This window comes from Tasmannia lanceolata, unplaced genomic scaffold, assembly GCF_043159265.1.
Source record: "Tasmannia lanceolata isolate RefF3 unplaced genomic scaffold, GAP_Taslan_0.1 ptg000008l, whole genome shotgun sequence".
NCBI classification, from domain to species: Eukaryota; Viridiplantae; Streptophyta; class Magnoliopsida; order Canellales; family Winteraceae; genus Tasmannia; species Tasmannia lanceolata.
Genome location: NW_027518685.1, coordinates 11,794,237 through 11,816,102, shown reverse-complemented (window position 1 = coordinate 11,816,102; position 21,866 = coordinate 11,794,237). Strand labels below are relative to the sequence as shown.

General features: G+C 37.5%; 1 protein-coding gene across 1 annotated transcript; it reads right to left on the bottom strand.

The window, feature by feature from the left end:
- Positions 1-5,595: 5,595 nt before the first annotated feature.
- Positions 5,596-17,286, bottom strand: LOC143882729 (two-component response regulator ARR14-like). The gene is made up of 5 exons (XM_077386164.1): positions 17,190-17,286; positions 16,200-16,352; positions 7,798-8,145; positions 7,615-7,695; positions 5,596-5,642 (listed from the first exon to the last, which is right to left on the bottom strand). Exons 1-5 carry the CDS (start codon positions 17,284-17,286, stop codon positions 5,596-5,598), a joined length of 726 nt encoding a protein of 241 aa, XP_077242279.1.
- Between the last annotated feature and the right edge of the window lie 4,580 nt (positions 17,287-21,866).

The window sequence follows — 21,866 nt, the reverse complement described above, 5'->3', positions numbered from 1 at the left end:
AGACAAATAATGTCTGTCCATTTTGACCTCCACAAATGGATAGGTTAGGATGATCCTATGGAGCTGATTTTTGGTACACACCCCATCTATGTAAGGGCCTTTCAAATGAATGCTTTGGATCATCCTAACAAAGTAGGCCCCAATGTGATTGGGCGCTTAAGCTCACCATAAGTTTGGTGAGCTTAAGCTCACCAACACTTTCCTCATATATATATATATATATATATATATATATATATATATATATATATATATAATGGTTTTGAAGTTAAACATGATTAATTACTTGCAAATACTGATAACATAGTGTTAGATATGGCATAGCAAATTGCTTCCAGAGAGGCCTTAATGTCCCATTTGCAAATAAAATTAAATTAAGGCTACTGTCCGCACAACTATGTTTTGATAATGAAGTGACACACATTGTTTTACAATTCTCTGAATGGCCGTTGAGAGCTTTTTTAAGAATTCTAATAGCTTTTGACCGCTCCTTAAATAATGTAAAACAACGTAAGTTCATCATATTATCAAAACATGGTGATGTGGATATCCAGGGGCGGAGTCTGGAATTTGGTCCAAGGGGATAGAGAATTTTTATTTTTCACAAATAAATGACCTGGAATTTATTTAGGAACCTTCACATCTTAAATTTTATTTAGGAATAATTACCAATGGGGGACAAACATTAGGCGAAATTATCAACAGACCCATGCTTTTTAGAAATTATCAACGAGGGACAAAAGAGGTCTTGTCAGTAAAAGCTGGACCAAAATGACCTTTGGCATTTACAACACATTTTGACCTTGTTTTTTCCTTCTTCCTTTTTGTTTTACTTTTCCATTATTACCTTTTTTATTTTTTACCCAACTAGTCATCTTCCTCCTTGTTCAACCACCATTGTTGCTGGCAAATCTTGAAAACTTGAATGTTGAGTTCTTACCATCTATCTCTCTGTATCTAGGTTTTGTTTTTATGTTTTTAGGGTTTTGCACTATTTTTCATTCCTCTGTTTATGATTTATCTTGTTTAGGGTTTAAGCGGTTTGTATTTTAGGGTGTGTTCTGGAGATAATGCATGGATGGCTTCACTCACTTTTTGGAAGACAAGTGGTTGTATAAGAAAAAGTTGATGTAATACATTAATGGATGGCTTCACTCACTTTTTGGAAGACAAGTGGCTGTATAAGAAAAAGTTGATGTAATACATTAATGGATGGCTACACATTTTTTGATTTACTTAATTTTTTTTGTTATACACAAATTGGGATGTAATACATGAAGCACATTTAATGAAAAGAACATCCATTTCTTTTGTTATTTCTATCATGAGCAGAATTGTAATGCCATTAGAAGAGTTGCTATAGGCAGGGAGTTTTGTAGCAGAAGGGGTTTATCAACTCTCTGGAAGGGGGTTAGCAACTCTCAAAAGTAGGGTTACCGATTTCCGAATAGGCTTATCAAGTGCCTGAAAATTGGCCGAGGGTACTGGGGTTTTGGAAGGAGGTTTTCAAGTCTCTAGGATTGAGGTTATCTAGTATAAAAATGGGGTTACCAATTTCCGAATGGGGTTATCAAGTCCCTGAAAATTGGCTAAGGGTACTAGAGTTTTGGAAGGGGGCTTTCAAGACTCTGGGATTGGGGTTATCTAGTATCAAAAATGGGGTTACCAATTTCCGAGTGGGCTGATGGAACTGGAGTTTTGGAAGAGGGTTTTCAAGTCTTTGGGATTGGGGTTATCTAGTATCAAAATGGGGTTACCAATTTCCGAATGGGCTTATCAAGTCCCTGAAAATTGGCCGAGGGTACTAGAGTTTTGGAAGGGGGTTTTCAAGTATTTGGGATTGAGGTTATCTAGTATCAAAATGGGGTTACCAATTTACGAATGGGCTTATCAAGTCCCTTAAAATTGGCCGAGGGTACTGGAGTTTTGGAAGGGGGTTTTCGAGTCTTTGGGGTTGGGGTTATCTAGTATCAGAATGGGTTTACCAATTCCGAATGGGCTTATCAAGTCCTCTTATAACATGTTTTTACTTCCTGTTTTTTTCACTCGTTCATTTTCACCGTTTTTTTTCTTTCTACCCTACTATTCATCTTCCATTGAAAGGGAGAAGGAGAAATGCAAAACCCTAAAACAAATGAAAAAGAAAACCTAGATATAGAGAGATAGATCGGAATGAACTCACGTTTCAAGTTTTCGAGCTTTCCTGCCTCCAATGGTGGCTAAATGATGAAGAAGATGACTGGTAGGGCAAAAAAAACAAAGTTGAAAATGGAAAAGTAAAAAAAAAGAGGGAGAGAAGAGAGAAGAGGGAAAAGTGGAAAAGCAAAACGTGTTGCTTAAGAAAAGGGCATTTTCGTCCAGCTTTTACTGACAAGACCTCTTTTGTCCTTCGTTGATAATTTCTGAAAAGCATGTGCCATGTTGATAATTCCGTCTAATTTTTGTCTCCCATTGGTAATTGTTCCTTTTATTCATATGAAAAAGAGTATAAAGAGGGAGACATCACCTTACCTCCATTATCAGTACCATATAAAGGGGTTTCCATCTTTTGTCAGTACCACGTATAAAGGGGTTTTTGTCATTTTTCAGTACCATATATAAAGGCATTTTCATCATTTTTCAGTACGACGGAAACCTTATATTTCTCTTCAGAATATTTCTCTAGGATGATATTAGTTGCACAAAATTAAGTTTGAGGGGATAGTCACACAAAAGTGGTGGGAGAAAACATTTAGTATCACTCGTAGTTAGCTCAAATGAACCACTGCAAATTGATTTCAGACTTTGATTTACAAATTTTATAAATGAAGATTTTCATTATGGTGAATCCAATGTTCAAAAACTTTTAACTGGATAAAAACTTGCCAATTGTAAAGCTAAGCAATCCAAAGGACTTTTTTTACTGACTCTGAAAGGCCAAAACCGATTAAGAGCCCCACCCTTCTTGAACCGATTAAGAGCTCCATCTTAACCGACCACCTCCCTTTTTTGTTAGTTGTTTTCATCTCCTATATTTTTTCATCTCATGTATAACTCATCCAACAGTCCTCTAACCCATTGAGAACTTCTTGAAATTCAACAACCCAATACCCTTCAAGATCCCATTCTTAAACCGACATAACCACACCCAAGAATCCTTCTCACCTGAATCCCTTTACCTTTTTTATTCTTGGAAACACCCAATTTTTTCTTTGTTTCTTGATTCACCTTTAAGTATCTTTCTTTAACCTTTCAACAACCTTGTGAAATCCAACCCCAACCCCCATTACATTTTGTCATACTTTCCTATAATTTACTCATATTATTCCTTACACTTTCACTCTCCCTACTAAAGATTTTCATTAGCTTCAACTTCTTTGAATCCCTTTCAATTGCCACAACACTTTCCATCCCTTTTCGTAATTTTCCTCCATTGACTTTCCAAAACTAAATTAACTAATTTGCCCTAAACCTTACCCTTACTATCCACCTCTTAATCATAATAAGCACTGTTCGTTTGGGATTTGGAGAACCGATTGCGAGTCTAAAACCAAATTGGTTCTCAAAATACAAAACAAACAGTGCCTTCTCCTAGGCTCCTACCCATTCCAAATTGTGAGAAATCGAAAAAGTTTGGGAGAAAATCCTAAGATGCAGTTCCTCATAGATCAGAGGGTTAGGATCATCCTATGGAAATGATTTTTGGGGTGCTACCTATTTACATTGTGACGGTTTGGATCATCCTATGATGTGGTCCCTATAGTACTTTTTGAAAAAATAAGGGACTATAAGGGCTTAATCCATATAAAATCTCTAGTTTTGGACTTTAAAGAGCAAAATAATTTTAGGGCCCGTTTAGATACCTTCCATTTTGTATTTGGATTTGGAATTGAGTTTTGAATACAAATTGAATAGATCCGGCAGCTCATGTAGAGGGAGACAGAGAGGGAAGGGGGTACTTCCTAGTGGAGGGGAGAGGTCGAGGAGCAAAGACAGTGAAGGAAACTCCCAGATTTGTGGATTTCCAATTTCTTATTTCCACAGCAAACTTAGAAATAGGATTTTTTTCACTGTCAGCTGCTGAATTAGAAATCCAAGAATTCCAAATCAAAATCTTCTCGCATCCAAACGGGCCCTTAAGGACATTTGCCCCCTTCACAAATATTTGGAAATGGAAGGGGGCAAAGGCTAAGATTGGAATTCTGAAAGTTTGTTTTTTTTTTTTTTTTTAAGATTTTTCAACCCCCGCTGCTTGTGACCCAGCCCATATTAGATCTTCCTAGGTCTAGGCCATTATCCGTTTGGATTCAGATCAGTGCACTCCTAATCTGAGAATTCATTTATTAGATTCTACCTTTGGTGTATGGGTCACGAACCATTTGAAATTGGACCCTCCAACACAAAAAAGTTTACAATTGCCTATTGGCCAGACACAACAATACATCAAACACACACAAGCACGCGTGAGCGCGCACACACACACTCTTATCTCTCTCACTCTCTCAATGTTTTTTATCTAGGGTTTTGCACCAAAAAAGAAGAAATCTGTGTGTTGCGCTCGTCTGTCTCTGTGTTGCACTCAAACTTCAATGCACCTGAACCTTCTCGTTTTCTCTTCTTCTTTGTCTTGTTAAGTATGATGATCAAAGGCATCTCCCATTAAGTGGGCCCCATCTGGCAGCTGCAGCACCCAAACGAATGATATGAGAAAATTTTGTGAGAATTCATCCATAAATAGACATAAACTTTGGGCCTCTTTGGAGGGTTAAAATGAATGGCATAGTCTAGAAACCTCCACAGATCGGACGGTTGGGAGAGAATTTTCTGGGTGCAAATTATTACATCAGGGCCTAACAAATGAATGGTTTAGATTACCCAAACAAGGTGGACCCATTGCCTTTTTTTGTATGCATGTGCATGCAAAAGTAGATGGGCCCCTTTAGCCCCTTTAGATACCACCAAATTAATCCCAGTAAAATCGGCCTCTCTGCAAATTAGGTGTGAGAAATGATAGGCTGAATGGTATGGTGCCCTTGCAAAAACCAGCTATAAGGTGCCCCCATTGGTTCTTTTGGACAAAGTGCATTTATGATGCCACGGCACATAAAAACATGAAAACGGCTTTGGTAAATATAAAATTAAGGGCCCTTTTGGATACCTTATATTTTGTATTTGGATTTGGAATTGAGTTTTGAATACAAAATTATTAGATCTGCCAGCTCATGTTGAGGGGGAGAGAGGGTGAAAGGGGTACTTAATACTCGAGGGGAGAGGTTGAGGAGCAAAGAAGGTGAAGGAAACTGCCACGTCTGTGGATTTCCAATTACTTATTTCCACAGCGCGCATATTTGGAAATCTGATTTTTTTCACTGTCCGTCACTGATTTGGAAATCAAAGGATTTGATCCGGATCCAAATCACGACACAAAAAGGGCTGCAAATGTGAGAAATCCAAATCCAAATCTTCTCAGCATCCAAACGGGCCCTAAAGGAATCATAAATACACATTTTGGAAAATGACCAATAGCGGCACACTTGTAGCTGGTTTCTGTAGGGGCGCCCTTCATTCTATCATTCCTCGTAAGATTTTCCACCTCTTTTTGCAGATGAGACATTGCTAAGGGATGGCCACTTTTGAAGCCATTAAATTGTATTCGAGGAATGCTAAACTTAGGGGCGCCTTTGCAAAAATAGGATGAAAGGGCTCTCCCATTGGTTTGCAATGGCGCCCCTCAGTTTAGCATTCCTCATTATTTTCATATACGATTCATATAATCCAAACTTTTCATATAACTTGCATATACTTAAGTGCTGCTATATGATGCATGTACATACTTTTCCAAGGAAAAATGAGAGCGACCAAAAGTGCAAGCAGTCCAATTATTTAATAATCCAAACCATTTTTCTGATAGGCCATGCTAGGGATGGACCATACAAGAAAATCCACAAAATCCCCCCTCTACGAATGTTTCCAAGCCTTCGATTTATGGAGGCCATTGCTGATGAAAGTAGAGATTTGATTTTTTTTTTCTAACCATCCACTTGAAGACCACAAATTAGAGGCTTAGAATTCTCCATGGGGTGAATTTCTGTTCATGGTTCATCCATAGCAAAACCTAGTAGATAAATGGTCTATATTATTGAGCAAGTAGCCCCCACTTGTACTTTTGCCCGGGTCCATACTTCACTAAAAAATCGATGACATTCATCATATAACAACTCATAAGATTATTTGCAAATAAGATTTTTTTCTTCATTTCCCAAGAAGGTATCCCTTTCATTCACATGGTTTAGTTTCTGTGCTCAAAGAACTTACCTACTTGAATTCCAAATCATCAAGGTCAGCATCACGAAACTGAGGGAGGCGTGAGCTGCTATCAAGTGTAGGACTCTTCCGAAGGTCTAATAAATCGTCACCCTCTAGCCCTGCTAAGAAATCATCATCTTGTGGAAACACATCTCCCAACTCGTCAAATTGGTCTGTGTTCAGAAGCTCCAAGAAAGAAGAACCACCATCATGTGGAAGCCCACCAAAAGAAGCCATCCCATCAGTTTCACCATTTGGGAACCCATCCAAAGGAGCCAACCCATTAGTTGCACTGTTGGGAACCCCATTAAGAGAAGCAAATCCACTGCTTTCACCAATTTCAAACCCACCGAAAGAATGCATCACGTTAGTTTGATTTCCAACTCTGAAATCATAGGAGCTTGATGCATTATTGTTTGCCGGTTCCCCTATCAGACCAGTTGGTGATGCATTATTGTTTCCTGGTTCCCCTATCAGACCAGTTGATGTAGATACAAGCAACCCTCCACTAGAGGTCAGTTGCATTCCCGCGTAGTTGTTCCCATGTGTTAACAGTGGGGTTTGGGTAAAGTTTTCAATGTCCGACCCAATGTTTCCCGTAGTTGGAAACAACCCCATATTTAACTCTGCTCCTATGCTCTCAAAGCTGTAAAAGCTATGGGTTTGAGTGTTTGGGACCATGAGACTAGCAGACTGGTGGTTGTTGGCAAAATACTCATGTCCCATCTGATTTTGAGGTTGTATCATATTAACAGAATCAAGACCCATTTGCATATTTTGATTCGCAAATAGAGGAATGGGTCCGAAAGGTGGTCTTAGAACACTGTTAGGGGGTGTGGTTGAACTTCCTGGCATTGATCGACTTGTCGCATGTTCCTCCTGCCTTCGTAAGGACTTGCGATATTTCTGCAAAAAAGGCATAAATATTACTTACAATATTATCATTATAAATCATATATCTCTTTTGTTCTTTTCTTTAATTTTTTTATTAATAGGTAATTGGTTTGAATCTACAATCTTTTTGTTGAAAACCACATATCTACTACTTTAGCATATTGATTAATTCAATTCAGAGGGGAAAGCCTTCTTGTATACTCATGAAAAAAAGATAAGAAAAAACATAAATTAAGATTCATTCAATTCCTAGAGAAAAACCCTCTTGCATGCTCATGAAAAAAACCAGGTTTACAATTTCACCATTTTGTACAAAACATCCAAGTATATCAACATCCTTACACAATCTTAGTTGCAATCAACATGTTGAGAAGCAAATCTAAGTCGATGACACTACATGAAATCCTTTAAGAAAACTTTTAGATGTCTAACGACTAACCTGTAGATGGCTTGCAACATGTTGCCTAGTTAGGCCTTGAACATTCATTTCCGAGAGTATTGTCGTTGGAACAGCACCTGAACCAGACAACAAAAAAGGAACATAAAAATAATGAAATCTCAGTTTTCAAAGCTACATAATAGTAGATACATAATTGAACTGCAAGTAGGCATTCTTACTATCGAAGCCTAAGTGATTAATAGCAGTCATGAACTTTTCGTGTAGCGTAGAATCCCAAGTCACATGTGGTTTCTCTCCCTTGGCATCTTTCTTTCTCTTGGGTTCTTTCGAATTTATCTCTTGATTGACTGAATATGAAGATCCGCTATCCTCAGACTCTTTCTTTTTTTTAGTATCTTCAACACTCCTCGTTTGTTCGATAACTCTCTTCTCAACCCTTCTCTCCCGAAAAGCATACTGCCAAATGTTCTTCAGTTGGTCCGGAGATATGGGTTTCATGATGCAAATGCAAGCACCATATTCAAGTCCTTTCAATGCAACCGTTACTTCAGGATCAGCCGACATCACTGCATGACAAGAGCTAAATTGTAAAAAAAAAAAAATTCTAGGGAAAGAAACAATTCGATAACAACAAAATAGATTGTGGAAAAACCATGGAAATCCTCTTCTCTCTTAAAGCAAGGACAAAGCAAGTAACTAAAAGAAAAACCGAGTGACAATCTATGAGAAAGAATCTTATGATTAAAGAAAAACACTGAAACCACTACCCAAATTTCAAAGAATCTTTTTCTATAGATAAAAATTTTAGAAAATCAATGCCCAGTTAAAAATGCAAATAATACTGCTTGGCATGTACAATAATTTGTTAGTCATCATACTCCTCAAATTTAATGGGATTTCACAGAACAAATGCATAGTCATAAGGAATCAACATACAATATCAATAAACTAGTTTACTTACAATACCAATAAACCATTGTATCAAAGATATCAGCTTGTCAAACTTTCTTCTATGACATAAAAACTCTATGACTATCTCAATTAATTTTTGTAGATTCATCTGATCAGAATCAGTAGATGCATCATTCATTGACATACACCGACTAGATATTTAGTCGCGGTCCTATAACCGCTTGTAAAACCTACACCAACGGTTTTTGCCATTTTCACCAGCGGTCTTGACCGCTCCTAAATATATTTTTTGTTGTAGTGCAAAGATTTACGTGGTTCGGCAAATCCTACATCCATGGCAGAGGCGGCAAGAAAATCCACTACAGAAACAAGAGATTACAAGAGAATATTAGTATCTCTCACTAAAACCCCAAGAATTCCCTTTATAAAAAATTTAAATCTCTGAAAGAACATAGAGATAATCTTAGGGCTTATCTGCAAGTAATTCTATTTATTTCTTCTCATAGAAGTATTTGATTTGTTCTCGTATAAGGTGCATTTTCTTTAGAAAAAAATAATTTGATGTAGTTTATTTACTTCTCTTCAAGTGCAATAAATTCTTGCTTTGATCGACAAATAGCGTTATTGAACCTTATACCATAGGTGAATTTTCATTAATAAATCTGATACTAATAATTATCTAAGAGTCTTGCTCATCATCTTTAAGCATTGAACCCTCAATCACCATTGATAAGAGATGCTATTTTCGTAATAAGTCATCATCTAGTTATCAAATTCGAGCCTTGTGAATCCGATGTGATACGAAGTTTAGTAACAAAAAGTGAGATTGAAAGATTAAGTATAAGGAAGGTGAGATAATGTCAGGTACTTTACCTTTCATATATTGACCATTTGTTTAACTGCGCAAAAGTTAAGTTAATTACATTGTTCTTATATTGGAGAAGTACTCAATTTATGATAGTCAAATTTTGCCTGATCAGGTATCGCATTGACAATTAAGTAAAACCTCTAAGCTATATATGAGCGATATTTAAAAGTTGGGCTAGAGAAGTAGAACTATGAGGAGATGGATCCTCTACTACATTAATATCAATAATCGTCATTTTAGCAGATACTTCTTTATGTGGATCTCAATGCCGGGAATCTATTAAATATGCAGAGTATCTAGCTTTGATCTTGAATGTCCAACTTCATCCAGCTTGAGATCTAGTGGGTATATCATTACAAGTGCCCTCGTGGTGTACGTACAAAACTCCTTCGAAGTTTCAATCGTTTTTCACTCCGCCGTTCTTGGTCTACGAGTGACTATCTACATGATTATGTGCCTAGTTCGAAGATCCGAGAATGAAATTTTTTTGAAGTTCGCTAATGCACCAGTGATCAATAATTTGGTATCAGATTGACAACTAAGCAAGGAAATCCCCTGATCTATACACATTATTTAGAATCGAAGCTAAGGTATACCACTTTTGGAAGATGGACCATCTATTACATATTTTCAATGATTATTAATTTAATAGACAGTTGGTTGAATAGATTCCAGTATTGAGAATCTATATATATATATATATATATATATATGATGAAATTATGATTATGGTAAGAAATTAATTGTGATTACGATAAGATATATGTACAAGTTGGTCAATTTAATTATTTCTTCTAATAGAAGCTCTGATATGTTCCTCGTGTAAGATATAGTTTCTTTAAAAATAAACGAGAAGGTATATTGCATGGATTTGTAATTAGGGTAAGCAATTAAGTTCAATCTCATAAAGAATTTAGAGATAATATTAGGTTTTTTTTTTTTATCTACAAGTAGGTTAATTTATTTATTCTAATAGAAGCTCCAATTTATTCATCGTATATTATATTTTATTTAGAAATAAATGATTATAAGATATATTTTCTTTGGAAATAAATAAATTTCACAAGCGATATTTAGTTCTCTTCAAAATTAGTTTATTCTTTCTTTGATCAACAATAGTATGTTGAGACTCGGGTAGAACTCACCCTTAAAAGCTAGCTGTTAAGGGGAGGGTGCCCAAGTCCTTATAAGCCCATCCACATCCATTCAGTTTTCCAATGTGGGATATTTGCTTTTGCACGGAACCCCAACAATCTCACCTCCATCCGATGGCAATGTGGGAACTACGAGATCTTCTCTGAAGGATTTTTCGCCATCCTCGAAGGTACACCGAGGTTACTGAGATCTTCCCCGAGGAATTTTCTCCATCCTTGAGGGCACACAGGAGTTACCACGTCATGGCATTTTTAGCAGTGTGTTTGAAAACGTGGTTCCTGACTCGATTGACAAAATGATAGAACTTTCATCGGTTGGGTCGTGGAATTCAATGAATAAACATAAATCATAGTACCTGATACCACTTGTTTGGACCCGGTCAGAACTCACCCTTAAAAGCTAGACGTTAAGGGGAGGGTGCCCAAGTCCTTATAAACCCATCCACATCCATTCACTTTTCTGATGTGGAATCTTTGCTTTTGCGTGGAACCCCAACGTAGCATTATCAGAACTTGTACTATGGAAAAATTTTAGTTAATAAACTTGCACCGGAAATTAGCTAACAATCTAGCTTTCCATTTGTGTGCATTTAAAACCCTCGATCACTACTAATAAAAGATCCTATTTATGTATTAAGGCATGTGATACACCAAGATAAGTTTCAAGAAGTGATATAAGATATAAAGAGATTGCATTAATTTTCTTATAAAGTTACCACATATACACATATATTATTTCTAAACACTATCATGAATAACTAAAGATCTAATAAGACCAACATTGATTTTTTGGACATGTCAATTGGGCAAATATATTCCCATAGTGACAAGAGTGATTATCTCATATATGAAAATGAGCAGTTCGCCCTGTCAATCCACCAGGAGGTCGTAATGCCAAAGGAATCATTACTGCAGGGCACATAGGGGGAGGTCATAAGCATCTATACTGTAAAATACAATGTAAATGACCCTAATATAAATGCATACATTTGTCTCGTATGTAATCGTTATCAATAATTAGGCTAACATACAACCTTCGTCTAGGGCAAACCCATTGCTTCGTTAAATTCAATGAATCTTTGCTTGGATAAAGCTCTTTCTCCTAAAATTTGTTATCATGAATCTTTGAAATTTAAAAAAACGCAATTGTAACTCTAGCTTCCAAACACCAATAAAATAAAATATAAATTTTAAAATATTAGGTGAAATGGTGTAGGTGTTTATATATCTATAATATATACTAACCATGTTTCTTTCCATCGACATTCATTTCCTTTTCGGGAAAAATTTTTATTGGAAAACTTTTTCCTCTAGAATTTCAATTAGTCATGTACGGTTCTGGGTTCCCACCATCCTCGGTTTTGTTTTCCGGCAGCACTAACCGCGTCCGACCCACTCCGTCGGCCCGCCCCATGGAGATGCAGAAAATGTCTATACACGAGGAGAAGGATGGCTCACATATATAGCCCATGAACTTTCTCTCCGTTTCCGATGTGGGATCTCGAAGTACAAATTAAAACCATACCTAGCATTCGTGGGGCCAACATTTTTCACCTCATGTTATTGATGGGATGAGGTGGTGGATTTATAACTCATATTTCTTTTATAGGAGCCTACCATTTTACACCTCCATTTTGATTAGGTGGGATTCTCTAACTCTACTCAAACTAGTGAATAGGGTACACCTCCCATTTTACCCTTAATGCTACTGATGAGGTGGGGCCACCATTAGGGGTGTCAACAGGGCGGGGCAGGGCAGGATGTTGCATTCCTCTTCCTCCAGGAAAATTTGTTGTCCCTGCCCCGCCCCGCTTTGGGGATGAAGGGGAATCCCTGTCCTCACCCTGCGGGGAAAATTCAATTCCCATCCCCGCCCCGTCCTCGCCCCGACCACTATGGGGAAACGTGTTTAATGGATATTTTTATTGGAAAATCTACTAAAAATGCATTTGACAAAGATATTAACGAAAATTTAGGGATACCGAACAAAATTTGTTTTCTGGTAAGTGCGGCAAACCCAAATTTAATAGGGAAAAATTCAATTTTGTACAGGGATTACGGGGCGGGGCGGGGCCAAAGCAATCCCCATCCTCGCCTCGTCCCCGCGTTAGGGAATTTTTTGAAACCCTGCCCCGTTCGGGGCTGGGAGGGGTGAATGCCCCTTTAATTGCTTGCCCTAGCAACCATTGTACACCCATGCATAGCACGGGCCAGAGTACTAGTACACACACATTTAATAATATATAAGTAAAACAGAATCATGCACGCTGGGAGTGCGCCACGTGGCAATCCCTGTATCCCCTTTTACAATGCGAGGGTCTTTACCGACTTTTCACATTCCACCGCTCCATGTGGCAAACTTGGGAAGAATAAAATGACCTTACATTTTCCTCCTATTCCCACGTCTTTGAAGCATGAGAAGGTTTCTTCACACGCTTTTCATATTCCACCGCTCCACTCCCCTATTTATTGCCACGTCTCCCTCCCTCCCTCCCTCCCTCTCCCTCTCTCGCTCTTTCTCTCTCCCTCTCTACACGTAGTTACTCCCTCCCTCCCTCTCTCTCTCTCTCTCTCTCTCTCTCTCTCTCTCTCTCTCTCTCTCTCTGGCAAACTCCATTTATTCCAGCTACATCCTGTGAGGGTTTGTGACGGGATTTCTCAGAATTGTTGAAATTATATTATTTTTCTTTTTTCCTTCCTTCTGCTTGGAAGAGGAATCAGGGAGATTTGTAGGCTCGAATTGGTAGTGCTTAGGGTTTCTTTCTCAAAAGCTCCATATGCCTTTCTTAAAGGATTTTTTTTAATAGATCTTGGATTGTTCTCTCTCCCTCAACTTTCATGCTAGGATTGAACAAAAACTTAGGGTTCCTTTCTCAAAAGCTTAACATGCCTTTTGTACGCATTGATTTCTTATTTTTTAGCTTTTTCTATTCAGGAAAACTTTCCATTTCTTAGCTAGGACATGAAGTATGCTTCAATCAAATGTTCCTCCATCGACATTGGTAATGCTTCTTGCCTTTCATATAAGAAAAAAATTAGGGCTTTTTTCCTCAAAAGCTTAACATGCCTTTCTTATATATTGGTATTTTATTTTGGAGCTTTTCTATTTTTGAAACTTGCCAATTCTGGGTTTCTTATATATTGGTATTTTGAGTTTTTTCTTTGTTTTTCGTTCCCGTGCAACTAATATATGGTGTCTGAACGTAGCGACACATAATACGGGTACGACATAAGTGTCTCCCTTGATGTTTAATCCAATGACAACCACTTAAAAAATGCAGTGATTGTATCAAATATCATGGGCAGCACCTTGAATATGTGTAGCTATGGTGAGAGACCAAATGAAATTATATGGTGTTAGGGTAAAATCCGAACTTCCTATAAGCACATGATATGTGGAACTAGTTATAATAGGGAACCGAACTTGCCTCTTAGAGCATGAGTGCAAGTTGGATTCTCCATATCTCCAGTTTAGTAACGCCGCCCAAACAGAAAGTGCTCCAACGATAATGTCCCTGTTAAGCGGCTACTCCTCTATAAGGTTGGTAGACCAAGATAGAAACCAGTTCCCAGGAGGAAACTTGGAACTTATCAAGATAATTATGGAAACTAACTCCAAGGGAATTCGACCAATAAGGAAAGACTCCCACTAAGGCAAGTCTCCTAAACGGCCTTGGTCTCCTCTTCTATGAAAGGACCCCCACGCTTAGGGGTGCAACTTGGGTCGGTTTCAACCCAAACCCGACAGGTTCAACCCGATTTTGGCTTGGGTTGGCTTGGGTGGGGTTGGGAAAAGCGAACCCGATTTAAATTCGGGCTGGGTTAGGGTTGAGGCCTTGGCAACCCAACTCGACCTCCGTCCTCTAATTTTATCATGATTTTCTCAGGATTATGTTTTTACTCGACCTCCGTCCTCTAATTTTATCATGATTTTCTCAGGATTATGTTTTTTGTTTCTTGTATTTTTTCTGTTTGGCCCCGACTCAACCCAAACCCAACCTGATTCAATCCGAACCCAACCTGACTCAACCCGACCCGATTTGGGCGTGGGTTGGGTTAGGGTCGACCATCCTAACCCGAGCCAATGCTATCTCAGGTTGGGTTGGGGTTGGCCTCAGCCCGACTCGACCCGACCCGAGTTGCATCCCTACCACGCTTAAAGGTACGCATCCCCGAGCCAATGCTATCTCGGGTTGGGTTAGGGTTGGCCTCAACCCGACCCAACTCGATCCGCGTTCAACCCCTACCCACGCTTGAAGGTACACATCTTGAATTTCCTAGTTCACAAGCATTGTCATTTTGTTTCTCCTATTGCTTGGATTTCCTGTGTGCCGATTTCTGACTTGAGTGTCGGAGTGGTCTCCTGGAGTCCAAACTCCGAGACCCCTAACACGTGCTCTTTTTGTGCAGGACGAGCATAGGCTGGAGCTCTACCATCCATCAATCCTTGAACCAATTTCGGCATCAACATATGGTATACATACAGACACACACTCTCACTCTCTCTTATATGTATGTATGTATGTATGTATAAATTATATCATTATTCTGAAAAAAATGTAAAATATTTTTTAATTCTTGATATTTATAAAACAATTGTTATGTGGGAAAATTACATTTTTATGACTTATTTATTAATGCTATGAGTTTTAAGTTTCTTCTAGTCTATATGAAGGGTAGTTGTATTAATATCTCACCACGTTCACAATTATTCAGTCTAAAGGCTATAATCCTGACTAAAAGTGTGTATTACATATCTTTAATTCATTATTTTATCTTTTGTAAATTGTTTGTGTAGGGAATCTAACAGGGTAGAACTCACCCCTAAAAGCTGTTAGAGGGAGGGTGCCCATTCCCTTAGACCCCATCCACATCCATTTCACATGTCCAATGTGGGACTATTGCTTTTGCGTGGAACCCCAACAGTTTGGAATCGTAGTCATAGAGATTTTGAATGATAATAGACCACAGTTGTAATAGGAAGGATTGTTTGCTACAATGCCTCATTCGTAAAGCATTCGGATGCTTGTTCAACTTTTTAACGAATTTTTAATGAGGGAGGTAATTTTGCTTCTTGACAATTACAGCTAGCTCTTAGTAAAAAAAGGGTATTTTAGTCTTTCCACAACTACAGTATTATACGTATTTATTTACTTCGTTCAATTCGTATGACTCCTGTTTTTTAATTGACCTACTACAAGTCTACAACACCTTAACTTCTATTCTAACGATCGATATCTAACACTTAATCTTTCAGGCTAGTTAATTACCATTGGCATACACTAATCTTTATGATCATCAGATGCTTATGAAGACGTCTTAAAACCAAATCTAAGATAAAAGACATACAGACTAATCTACCCTTGTGTCTTAAGCAGCAAAAACAAGGATTAATTGCATTCTTTTCTCCTTAATAAATTTAACACATGATAATTGGTGAGATTTTCATTTAAAAATATGATTAAATAAACTGATTTACATATTTTCCTACATTCAAAATAAATTTAGCAATATTTCAATTTTCAACTGAGTGATCAATTTGAGAAGAAAGTCTCAATGGGAAATGCGCTAATCAGATTTTGGGAAATTCATATTCTATGGAATTTTTCCGCAGTAAAAATTTTCCTTATTTCCAAACAGCCCTTAAAGCAACAAAATCAAAAACTGAAATTTTCGTGGCACTCACTAATTACAGGCAAGTCCAATTCCATTCTAATATGCTGAAGAAGCTCAACCCCATCCATCTCCGGCATGTGAACGTCAGTTAGAACGAGATCAAATTCTCCTTTTTGCTCTCGAAGCAAGGTCAAAGCAGCCAGTGGATGTTCACAGCAAGTAACTGAAAGCACAGACGAATAACAATGTATGAGAAAGAAGGCAATGATTAAAGAAAAACATTGGAACCACTACTCAAAATTTAAAGAATCTTTCATTTAATAGGTACAAACTACAAAGTATAGAAAATCAGTGCCCCAAAATACTGCTTGACATCCAAAACAATTTTTTATTCCTCATCTTTTATGGATTTCAAAGAAAAACCCGTAGTCCCTATGCATGGAACTTCCTCAAATAAGGAAAAAAGCTCATCAGACACAAGGAATCAACATGCAATACCAATAATCTAGTCTAAGAAAGATATCATCTTGTCAAATTTCCATTGGCATGAATCCTCTTCGATTATCTTCAGTAATCTTCTTAGAATCATCTAATTCAATATCAATAAATATATCATTCAGATGATGAAAAGACATATAGATATGCCACCTTTATATATCCGCTCATAAAAGAAGAAAGACAAAGCTAGAAGTAGAATCTGAAAAAACAAAGAAAACAACCCACTGGAGGAAAAAAAATGAAAGTAACACACTCATATCATTTCTGAAATTGTAAAAAGGACAAAACGGCTTGTAGGTCTCAAATTACCAAATGTCAAAAGGTAAGAAGAAAACCCAGCAAACCAATAGTTGAAAAAAAAAAAAAAAAACCCTTAAAAATAGCTTGAATCCAAAACCCTCAAGAGAAAATCAACCCCGAAAAGAGATTCAATGTCGGAAAATGAAAATATGTTATAACGAAATAAAAATCCAAGCATGCAAATCCTCTGATGAACAGAAGTCATCGGAGAACAAAGAAATCAATGAGAGAACAAAGGAAACCAAAACATTCGAAATGATACCTTTATAGTCGAAAGACGTGAGTATCCTCTCGACATCCGAAAGAAACGTTACGTCATCATCGACAACCATAATTCGGAGTCCTTTCTGGGTATCCATGGTACTACCTCTATGGGTTCGATGATATCGCTTTTCTTGATTTCCACAAAATCAGATTTTGGGTGTCTAGATAATCAGCTTTCTAGATCTATCTCCTTTGTTTTATGGCCTTCCACACTGTCCAAAATAGGAAAGTCAGGAAGAAAAACTTCAATGAAGAAGAGAAAGGGGAGTGCAAAGAGGTAGCAAATATAACAACACATTCAATGTCTGGAAAAATACTTGCATATAGACCAAGTTAAAAAAAAAAAAGCACAGCATTATAGAAAGAAAAGGAGCAAGAGTTAGAAGAGAAAGAAATGTGAGGGTTGTAAATGAATGCGCATGGAAGTTGAAGGAGGACCTTACCTTCTCTAAGAATGCTTCAACTTCAGCTGATTAAGAACACTTCGAATAACCAAATCTACTGAAACTTTGAGTTTTGAGGGGGAAAAAAATTGAAGACAGAGAAATGACAAACAAAAGTAGTCTACCTTGTGTCTTAAGAAGGAAAAACGAGGATTTTATAGTACTGGGATAGATTCGTTCCCACCAAAAATAGTCACGAAGGATAAGGTACTTAAATATGTGCGTTACATGCAGGTGTTACTCGATGGAAATTTCCTTATTTAAAAACACGTTTGAATTTGAATGATTATCACCATGCGTGTATTGCCATTTGGCATTGCATTCTCGGCATTCTAAGCTGTATTTCCTGAAAAATGGTAGCATGCGTGAAGTTTATTTTGGGTAAATAAACTTCACGCATAATGGGCCCTACACTATTTGATCTACGACTGGAAATCGAGTACACTACACTATAATGGGCCCATCATGAACAACTTTAAGGTCCCTGTCATGATGAAGCACTAGGCGAAGCCTAGTTAGGGCCCATTACGAAGAACTTTAAACTACATGAAGTCATGAAGATTTGATAGGGACAATAGCAGAAGGTGTTTTTCAGACAGACCGTTGCAGTAGACAGCAGCCACATAGGATGAATTAAATGAATAAGACAAAACGTGAGCATATGTGGTTGCTCTTTCATGCAATAGTGTGGTCTGTACCATACTTTTAAAAAAAAAATAGTGGACTATAAAGGCTGACACCATATAAAAACTTATTTCCCATACTAATAAACATAATATGGGAATTGCTAGCGTCCATCACAAAAGGCATTTCGCAGCTGGTCTGTCGCTTGTCAGACCACCCACCTCGTGAATGGTTGGTCTGTCATGCGATAGACCAGCTGGAAAATGCCTTTTGCAATGGACCCTAGCAAATCCCATATAATATATATTCTTTGAGAATTATATGATGAAAGGCCTTATAAACGCGTACTCAACATCCCAATCCTCGATATTTGATCCAACAGCAGCTACTACAAGAAATTGGGCTTTCGCCGGAGTTCATAAGCGTCAGTGAAAATATGGATTAACGTCGGTGTAACTAACACCGACGATCATCCGATCGTTGGTAAATATGGGTCCCATGCTCCGTTTGGATGCCAGAATTTTTTTTGGTTCTTGGAACTTTTGTGGAATTTCCGCAGGAAACCCACGTTTGGTTGCTAGTTATATAGTGGGCAAAAAAGAATCCCACAAACCAAAATAACCCTGCACGAAACCCAAAGCTGGAAAAAAAATCCCAGGGACCAAAATAATCCCGCACAAAATCCGAGGAACCAAAATAACCAAAAGAAGAACTTTTTTCTTCCCAACAGTTCGAGCAACCAAACAAAGCATGGGATTTTTATTTTACTGGGATTTTTTTTTCCCACCATAGTCCGGTCAACCAAACATGGGATTTTTATTTTACCGGGATACTTCCAGGGAGTTTTTTTTCCCACCAATCTCCCAGGAAGTTTTTTGTTCCACAAAAGTCCCAAGAACCAAAATACTTCTGGCATCCAAACGGAGAAGGGTTATAACGACGTTCAATGAAAAACGTTGGTGAATGCGTTTACACTTTACACCAATGTTTCTGACCGTCCCAAGAAATCAAATTTTAAATGCCGGAATTTACATATTCACCGATGTTCGAGGAAACGTCGGTGAAATATGACATTTACCGACGTTTGTTTAGCACCGGGTGGTACCTTTATTGAATCTCAAGGGTGGTGCCTTATCGTACCACCACCTTTATGTGTTCATACGGCCTTTCATCATGTGACACTTAACCCATACCCTGGGTTAAAAATACAAGCTCCCTCCCGGGGTCCTGGCTTCCTCCCAGCTCAGATTCACCACTTGGATACGGCATGGAATGGACTTTTTAACACTTATTTCAACGGAAGGTAACCAGAAATGAAAAGACATCAAAAGGACAATTTCAGACTGGAGCCTATCGGTATGGGCCACCATGAGCGTAGCGAATGGATTCGGGAAGGCCGACAACATTGTTAATATCTTCTATTTCCATGTGAATCACTTCATTTTATTGTATGGTGGACTTAGATCTTGATTAACATTTAACATTGATACGTATGGAATTAACAATTAGCAAAGACCACATTTAGCCATATGTGAAAAAATATTAAGGTAATTAGAATTAAAATGCCCATGTGTCTGGTATGATTCAAAAGTATTTTCAAAATAAATTTAGCACTCAACTGGGGGATGTTGGTCGCTTGAGCGGTCTAGCCCACAAGTCAAGCATGTAGCTCTTCTTGTCGTGCAGTATGACCCACTGCTTATACCAATAAAATTCATAATGATGCATAAGTGGGTGGCTTGAAATGCCCATAGAATTTGAATGTTAAAAAAACAGATAAATTTGTACATATATAATGTGTTTTTCGAGGAAACGTTTACTTGAATACTAGGGTGGATTTTCTTGTACCTAATGCATAGCATGGATGGGGTCTATCATTTTTCAACATGTTTTGATAAGGTGAGGCCATAAATTTACAAATGTTAATGGGCCCAATTCAGACTGGATCCTCCTAGGTATGGGTCATTGTCAGTTTGGATTCAAATCGGAGAATTCAGTAGATTCTACTTTTGGTGAACGGGTCATGGTCCATTTAAAATTGCACTGTTATAGATCCAACCAAAAAAGTTTGTAATTAACGAAATGAAATTGCCTAGATAATGAGTTGAAACCATTGGGCTTGTAGGTCAATGGTTGAGGCTTTGTTGTAGCTTACCTAACAAAGAATTGGAAAAAAAGAAGCTCAAACAACTAAACAAAAAAGATACAGCCGACTCTGTATCTGAAACAATTTCAAAAGTTCCCTTGTTTTCTCTGGGGTTTTACACATGAAATGAAGAAATCTGTCTCACAGCATCCTTGTGAATCAATCTCTATCAGCTCTCTTTGTTTCCTGGTTTGGTTTTTCCTCTGTTGGTTAACACCATGTGCTTTATCTTCATAAACTTCACACCACCTCTTCCTTTTATTTTTCCCTATAATTAGCAGGAGATTTCTGCATTTGTTTTTTCGGATCATTTCTTTTGAGGAGTTTTTTTTCCCTTAATGAAGGGACTAAATATTCCTATAACAACATTAGGCCAAGATTCGTTCTATTCAACTTCGTCACCTTAGGTTAACTTTGATGGTTGAAGTCATCTGCCTTGAAGTTGGCCCCATCTGGTTGCTGCAACACCAAAATGAATGATATGAGAAAATTTTAGTGAGAACTCATCCATAAATACATATAGAAACTTAGGGCCTCTTTGGGATGCCTCCAAAGCTGCTCCTTATTTGCATATAAGATTATTTTAATGAGCACGACCATGTTTTGATAATGGGCCGAACTTACCTTGTTTTACAAAATTTAACAAGGTGAGTTGCCCTGTAAAATTAGCAAAAAGATCCCAATAGCCAATCAGAGAAGTGTAAAACAATGTGAGTTGCACTGTTATCAAAACATGGTCGTGTGGTATCAGTAGCCGTATTTTAATTCAATCTTATTTGGATTTCGAAATGGGACATTATTACTAATGAGTTGCCCTATAATTTATAAATCTATAACAGCCGTTATTGTAAAATAATCATAATTAACGGCAAAAACCATTTTCAAATAAGATTAGATGAAATAAATATAAAATTATTACTATTTGAAAGATATTAACTATATGATTTGAAAATAAATATAAAATTATTATGAAAATGATATTTCCATCACATTTTATTTATCCTTTCTTGAAAATAACTTTATTTATAGAGAAACTCAAATAAAATTTGGGAGATGCACTAATTTACCCGGAAAGACAAACAAAATGGGATGGAGATGCTGTGAAAGGGGTGAAAATATGATTTCCCTAAGACTATATGCAAATGATTTTTTAGAGGTTATCCAAAGAAGCCCATAAATTTTGAAAGGGAGGCGATGTGTTCGCGGCTTTCTTTTATTTGGGAATGCCCCTTCTAGTGTAAAAGTGTAGTCATAAATACATTAGAGGGGGTTGTCCGAAGTAAAAAATGGGAGGTGAGTATATCATTTTCCATTTTGAAGTTGTCCTTGCACTAATGTATCATTCTTTCAAAAACCACCAAATAATTTTTAGGGTGTCCAAAGAGGTCCTATGGCTCAATATGTATCTGTGCTCAAAGAACTCACCTGCTTGAAAACCAAATCGTCAAGGTCGGCCTCAGAA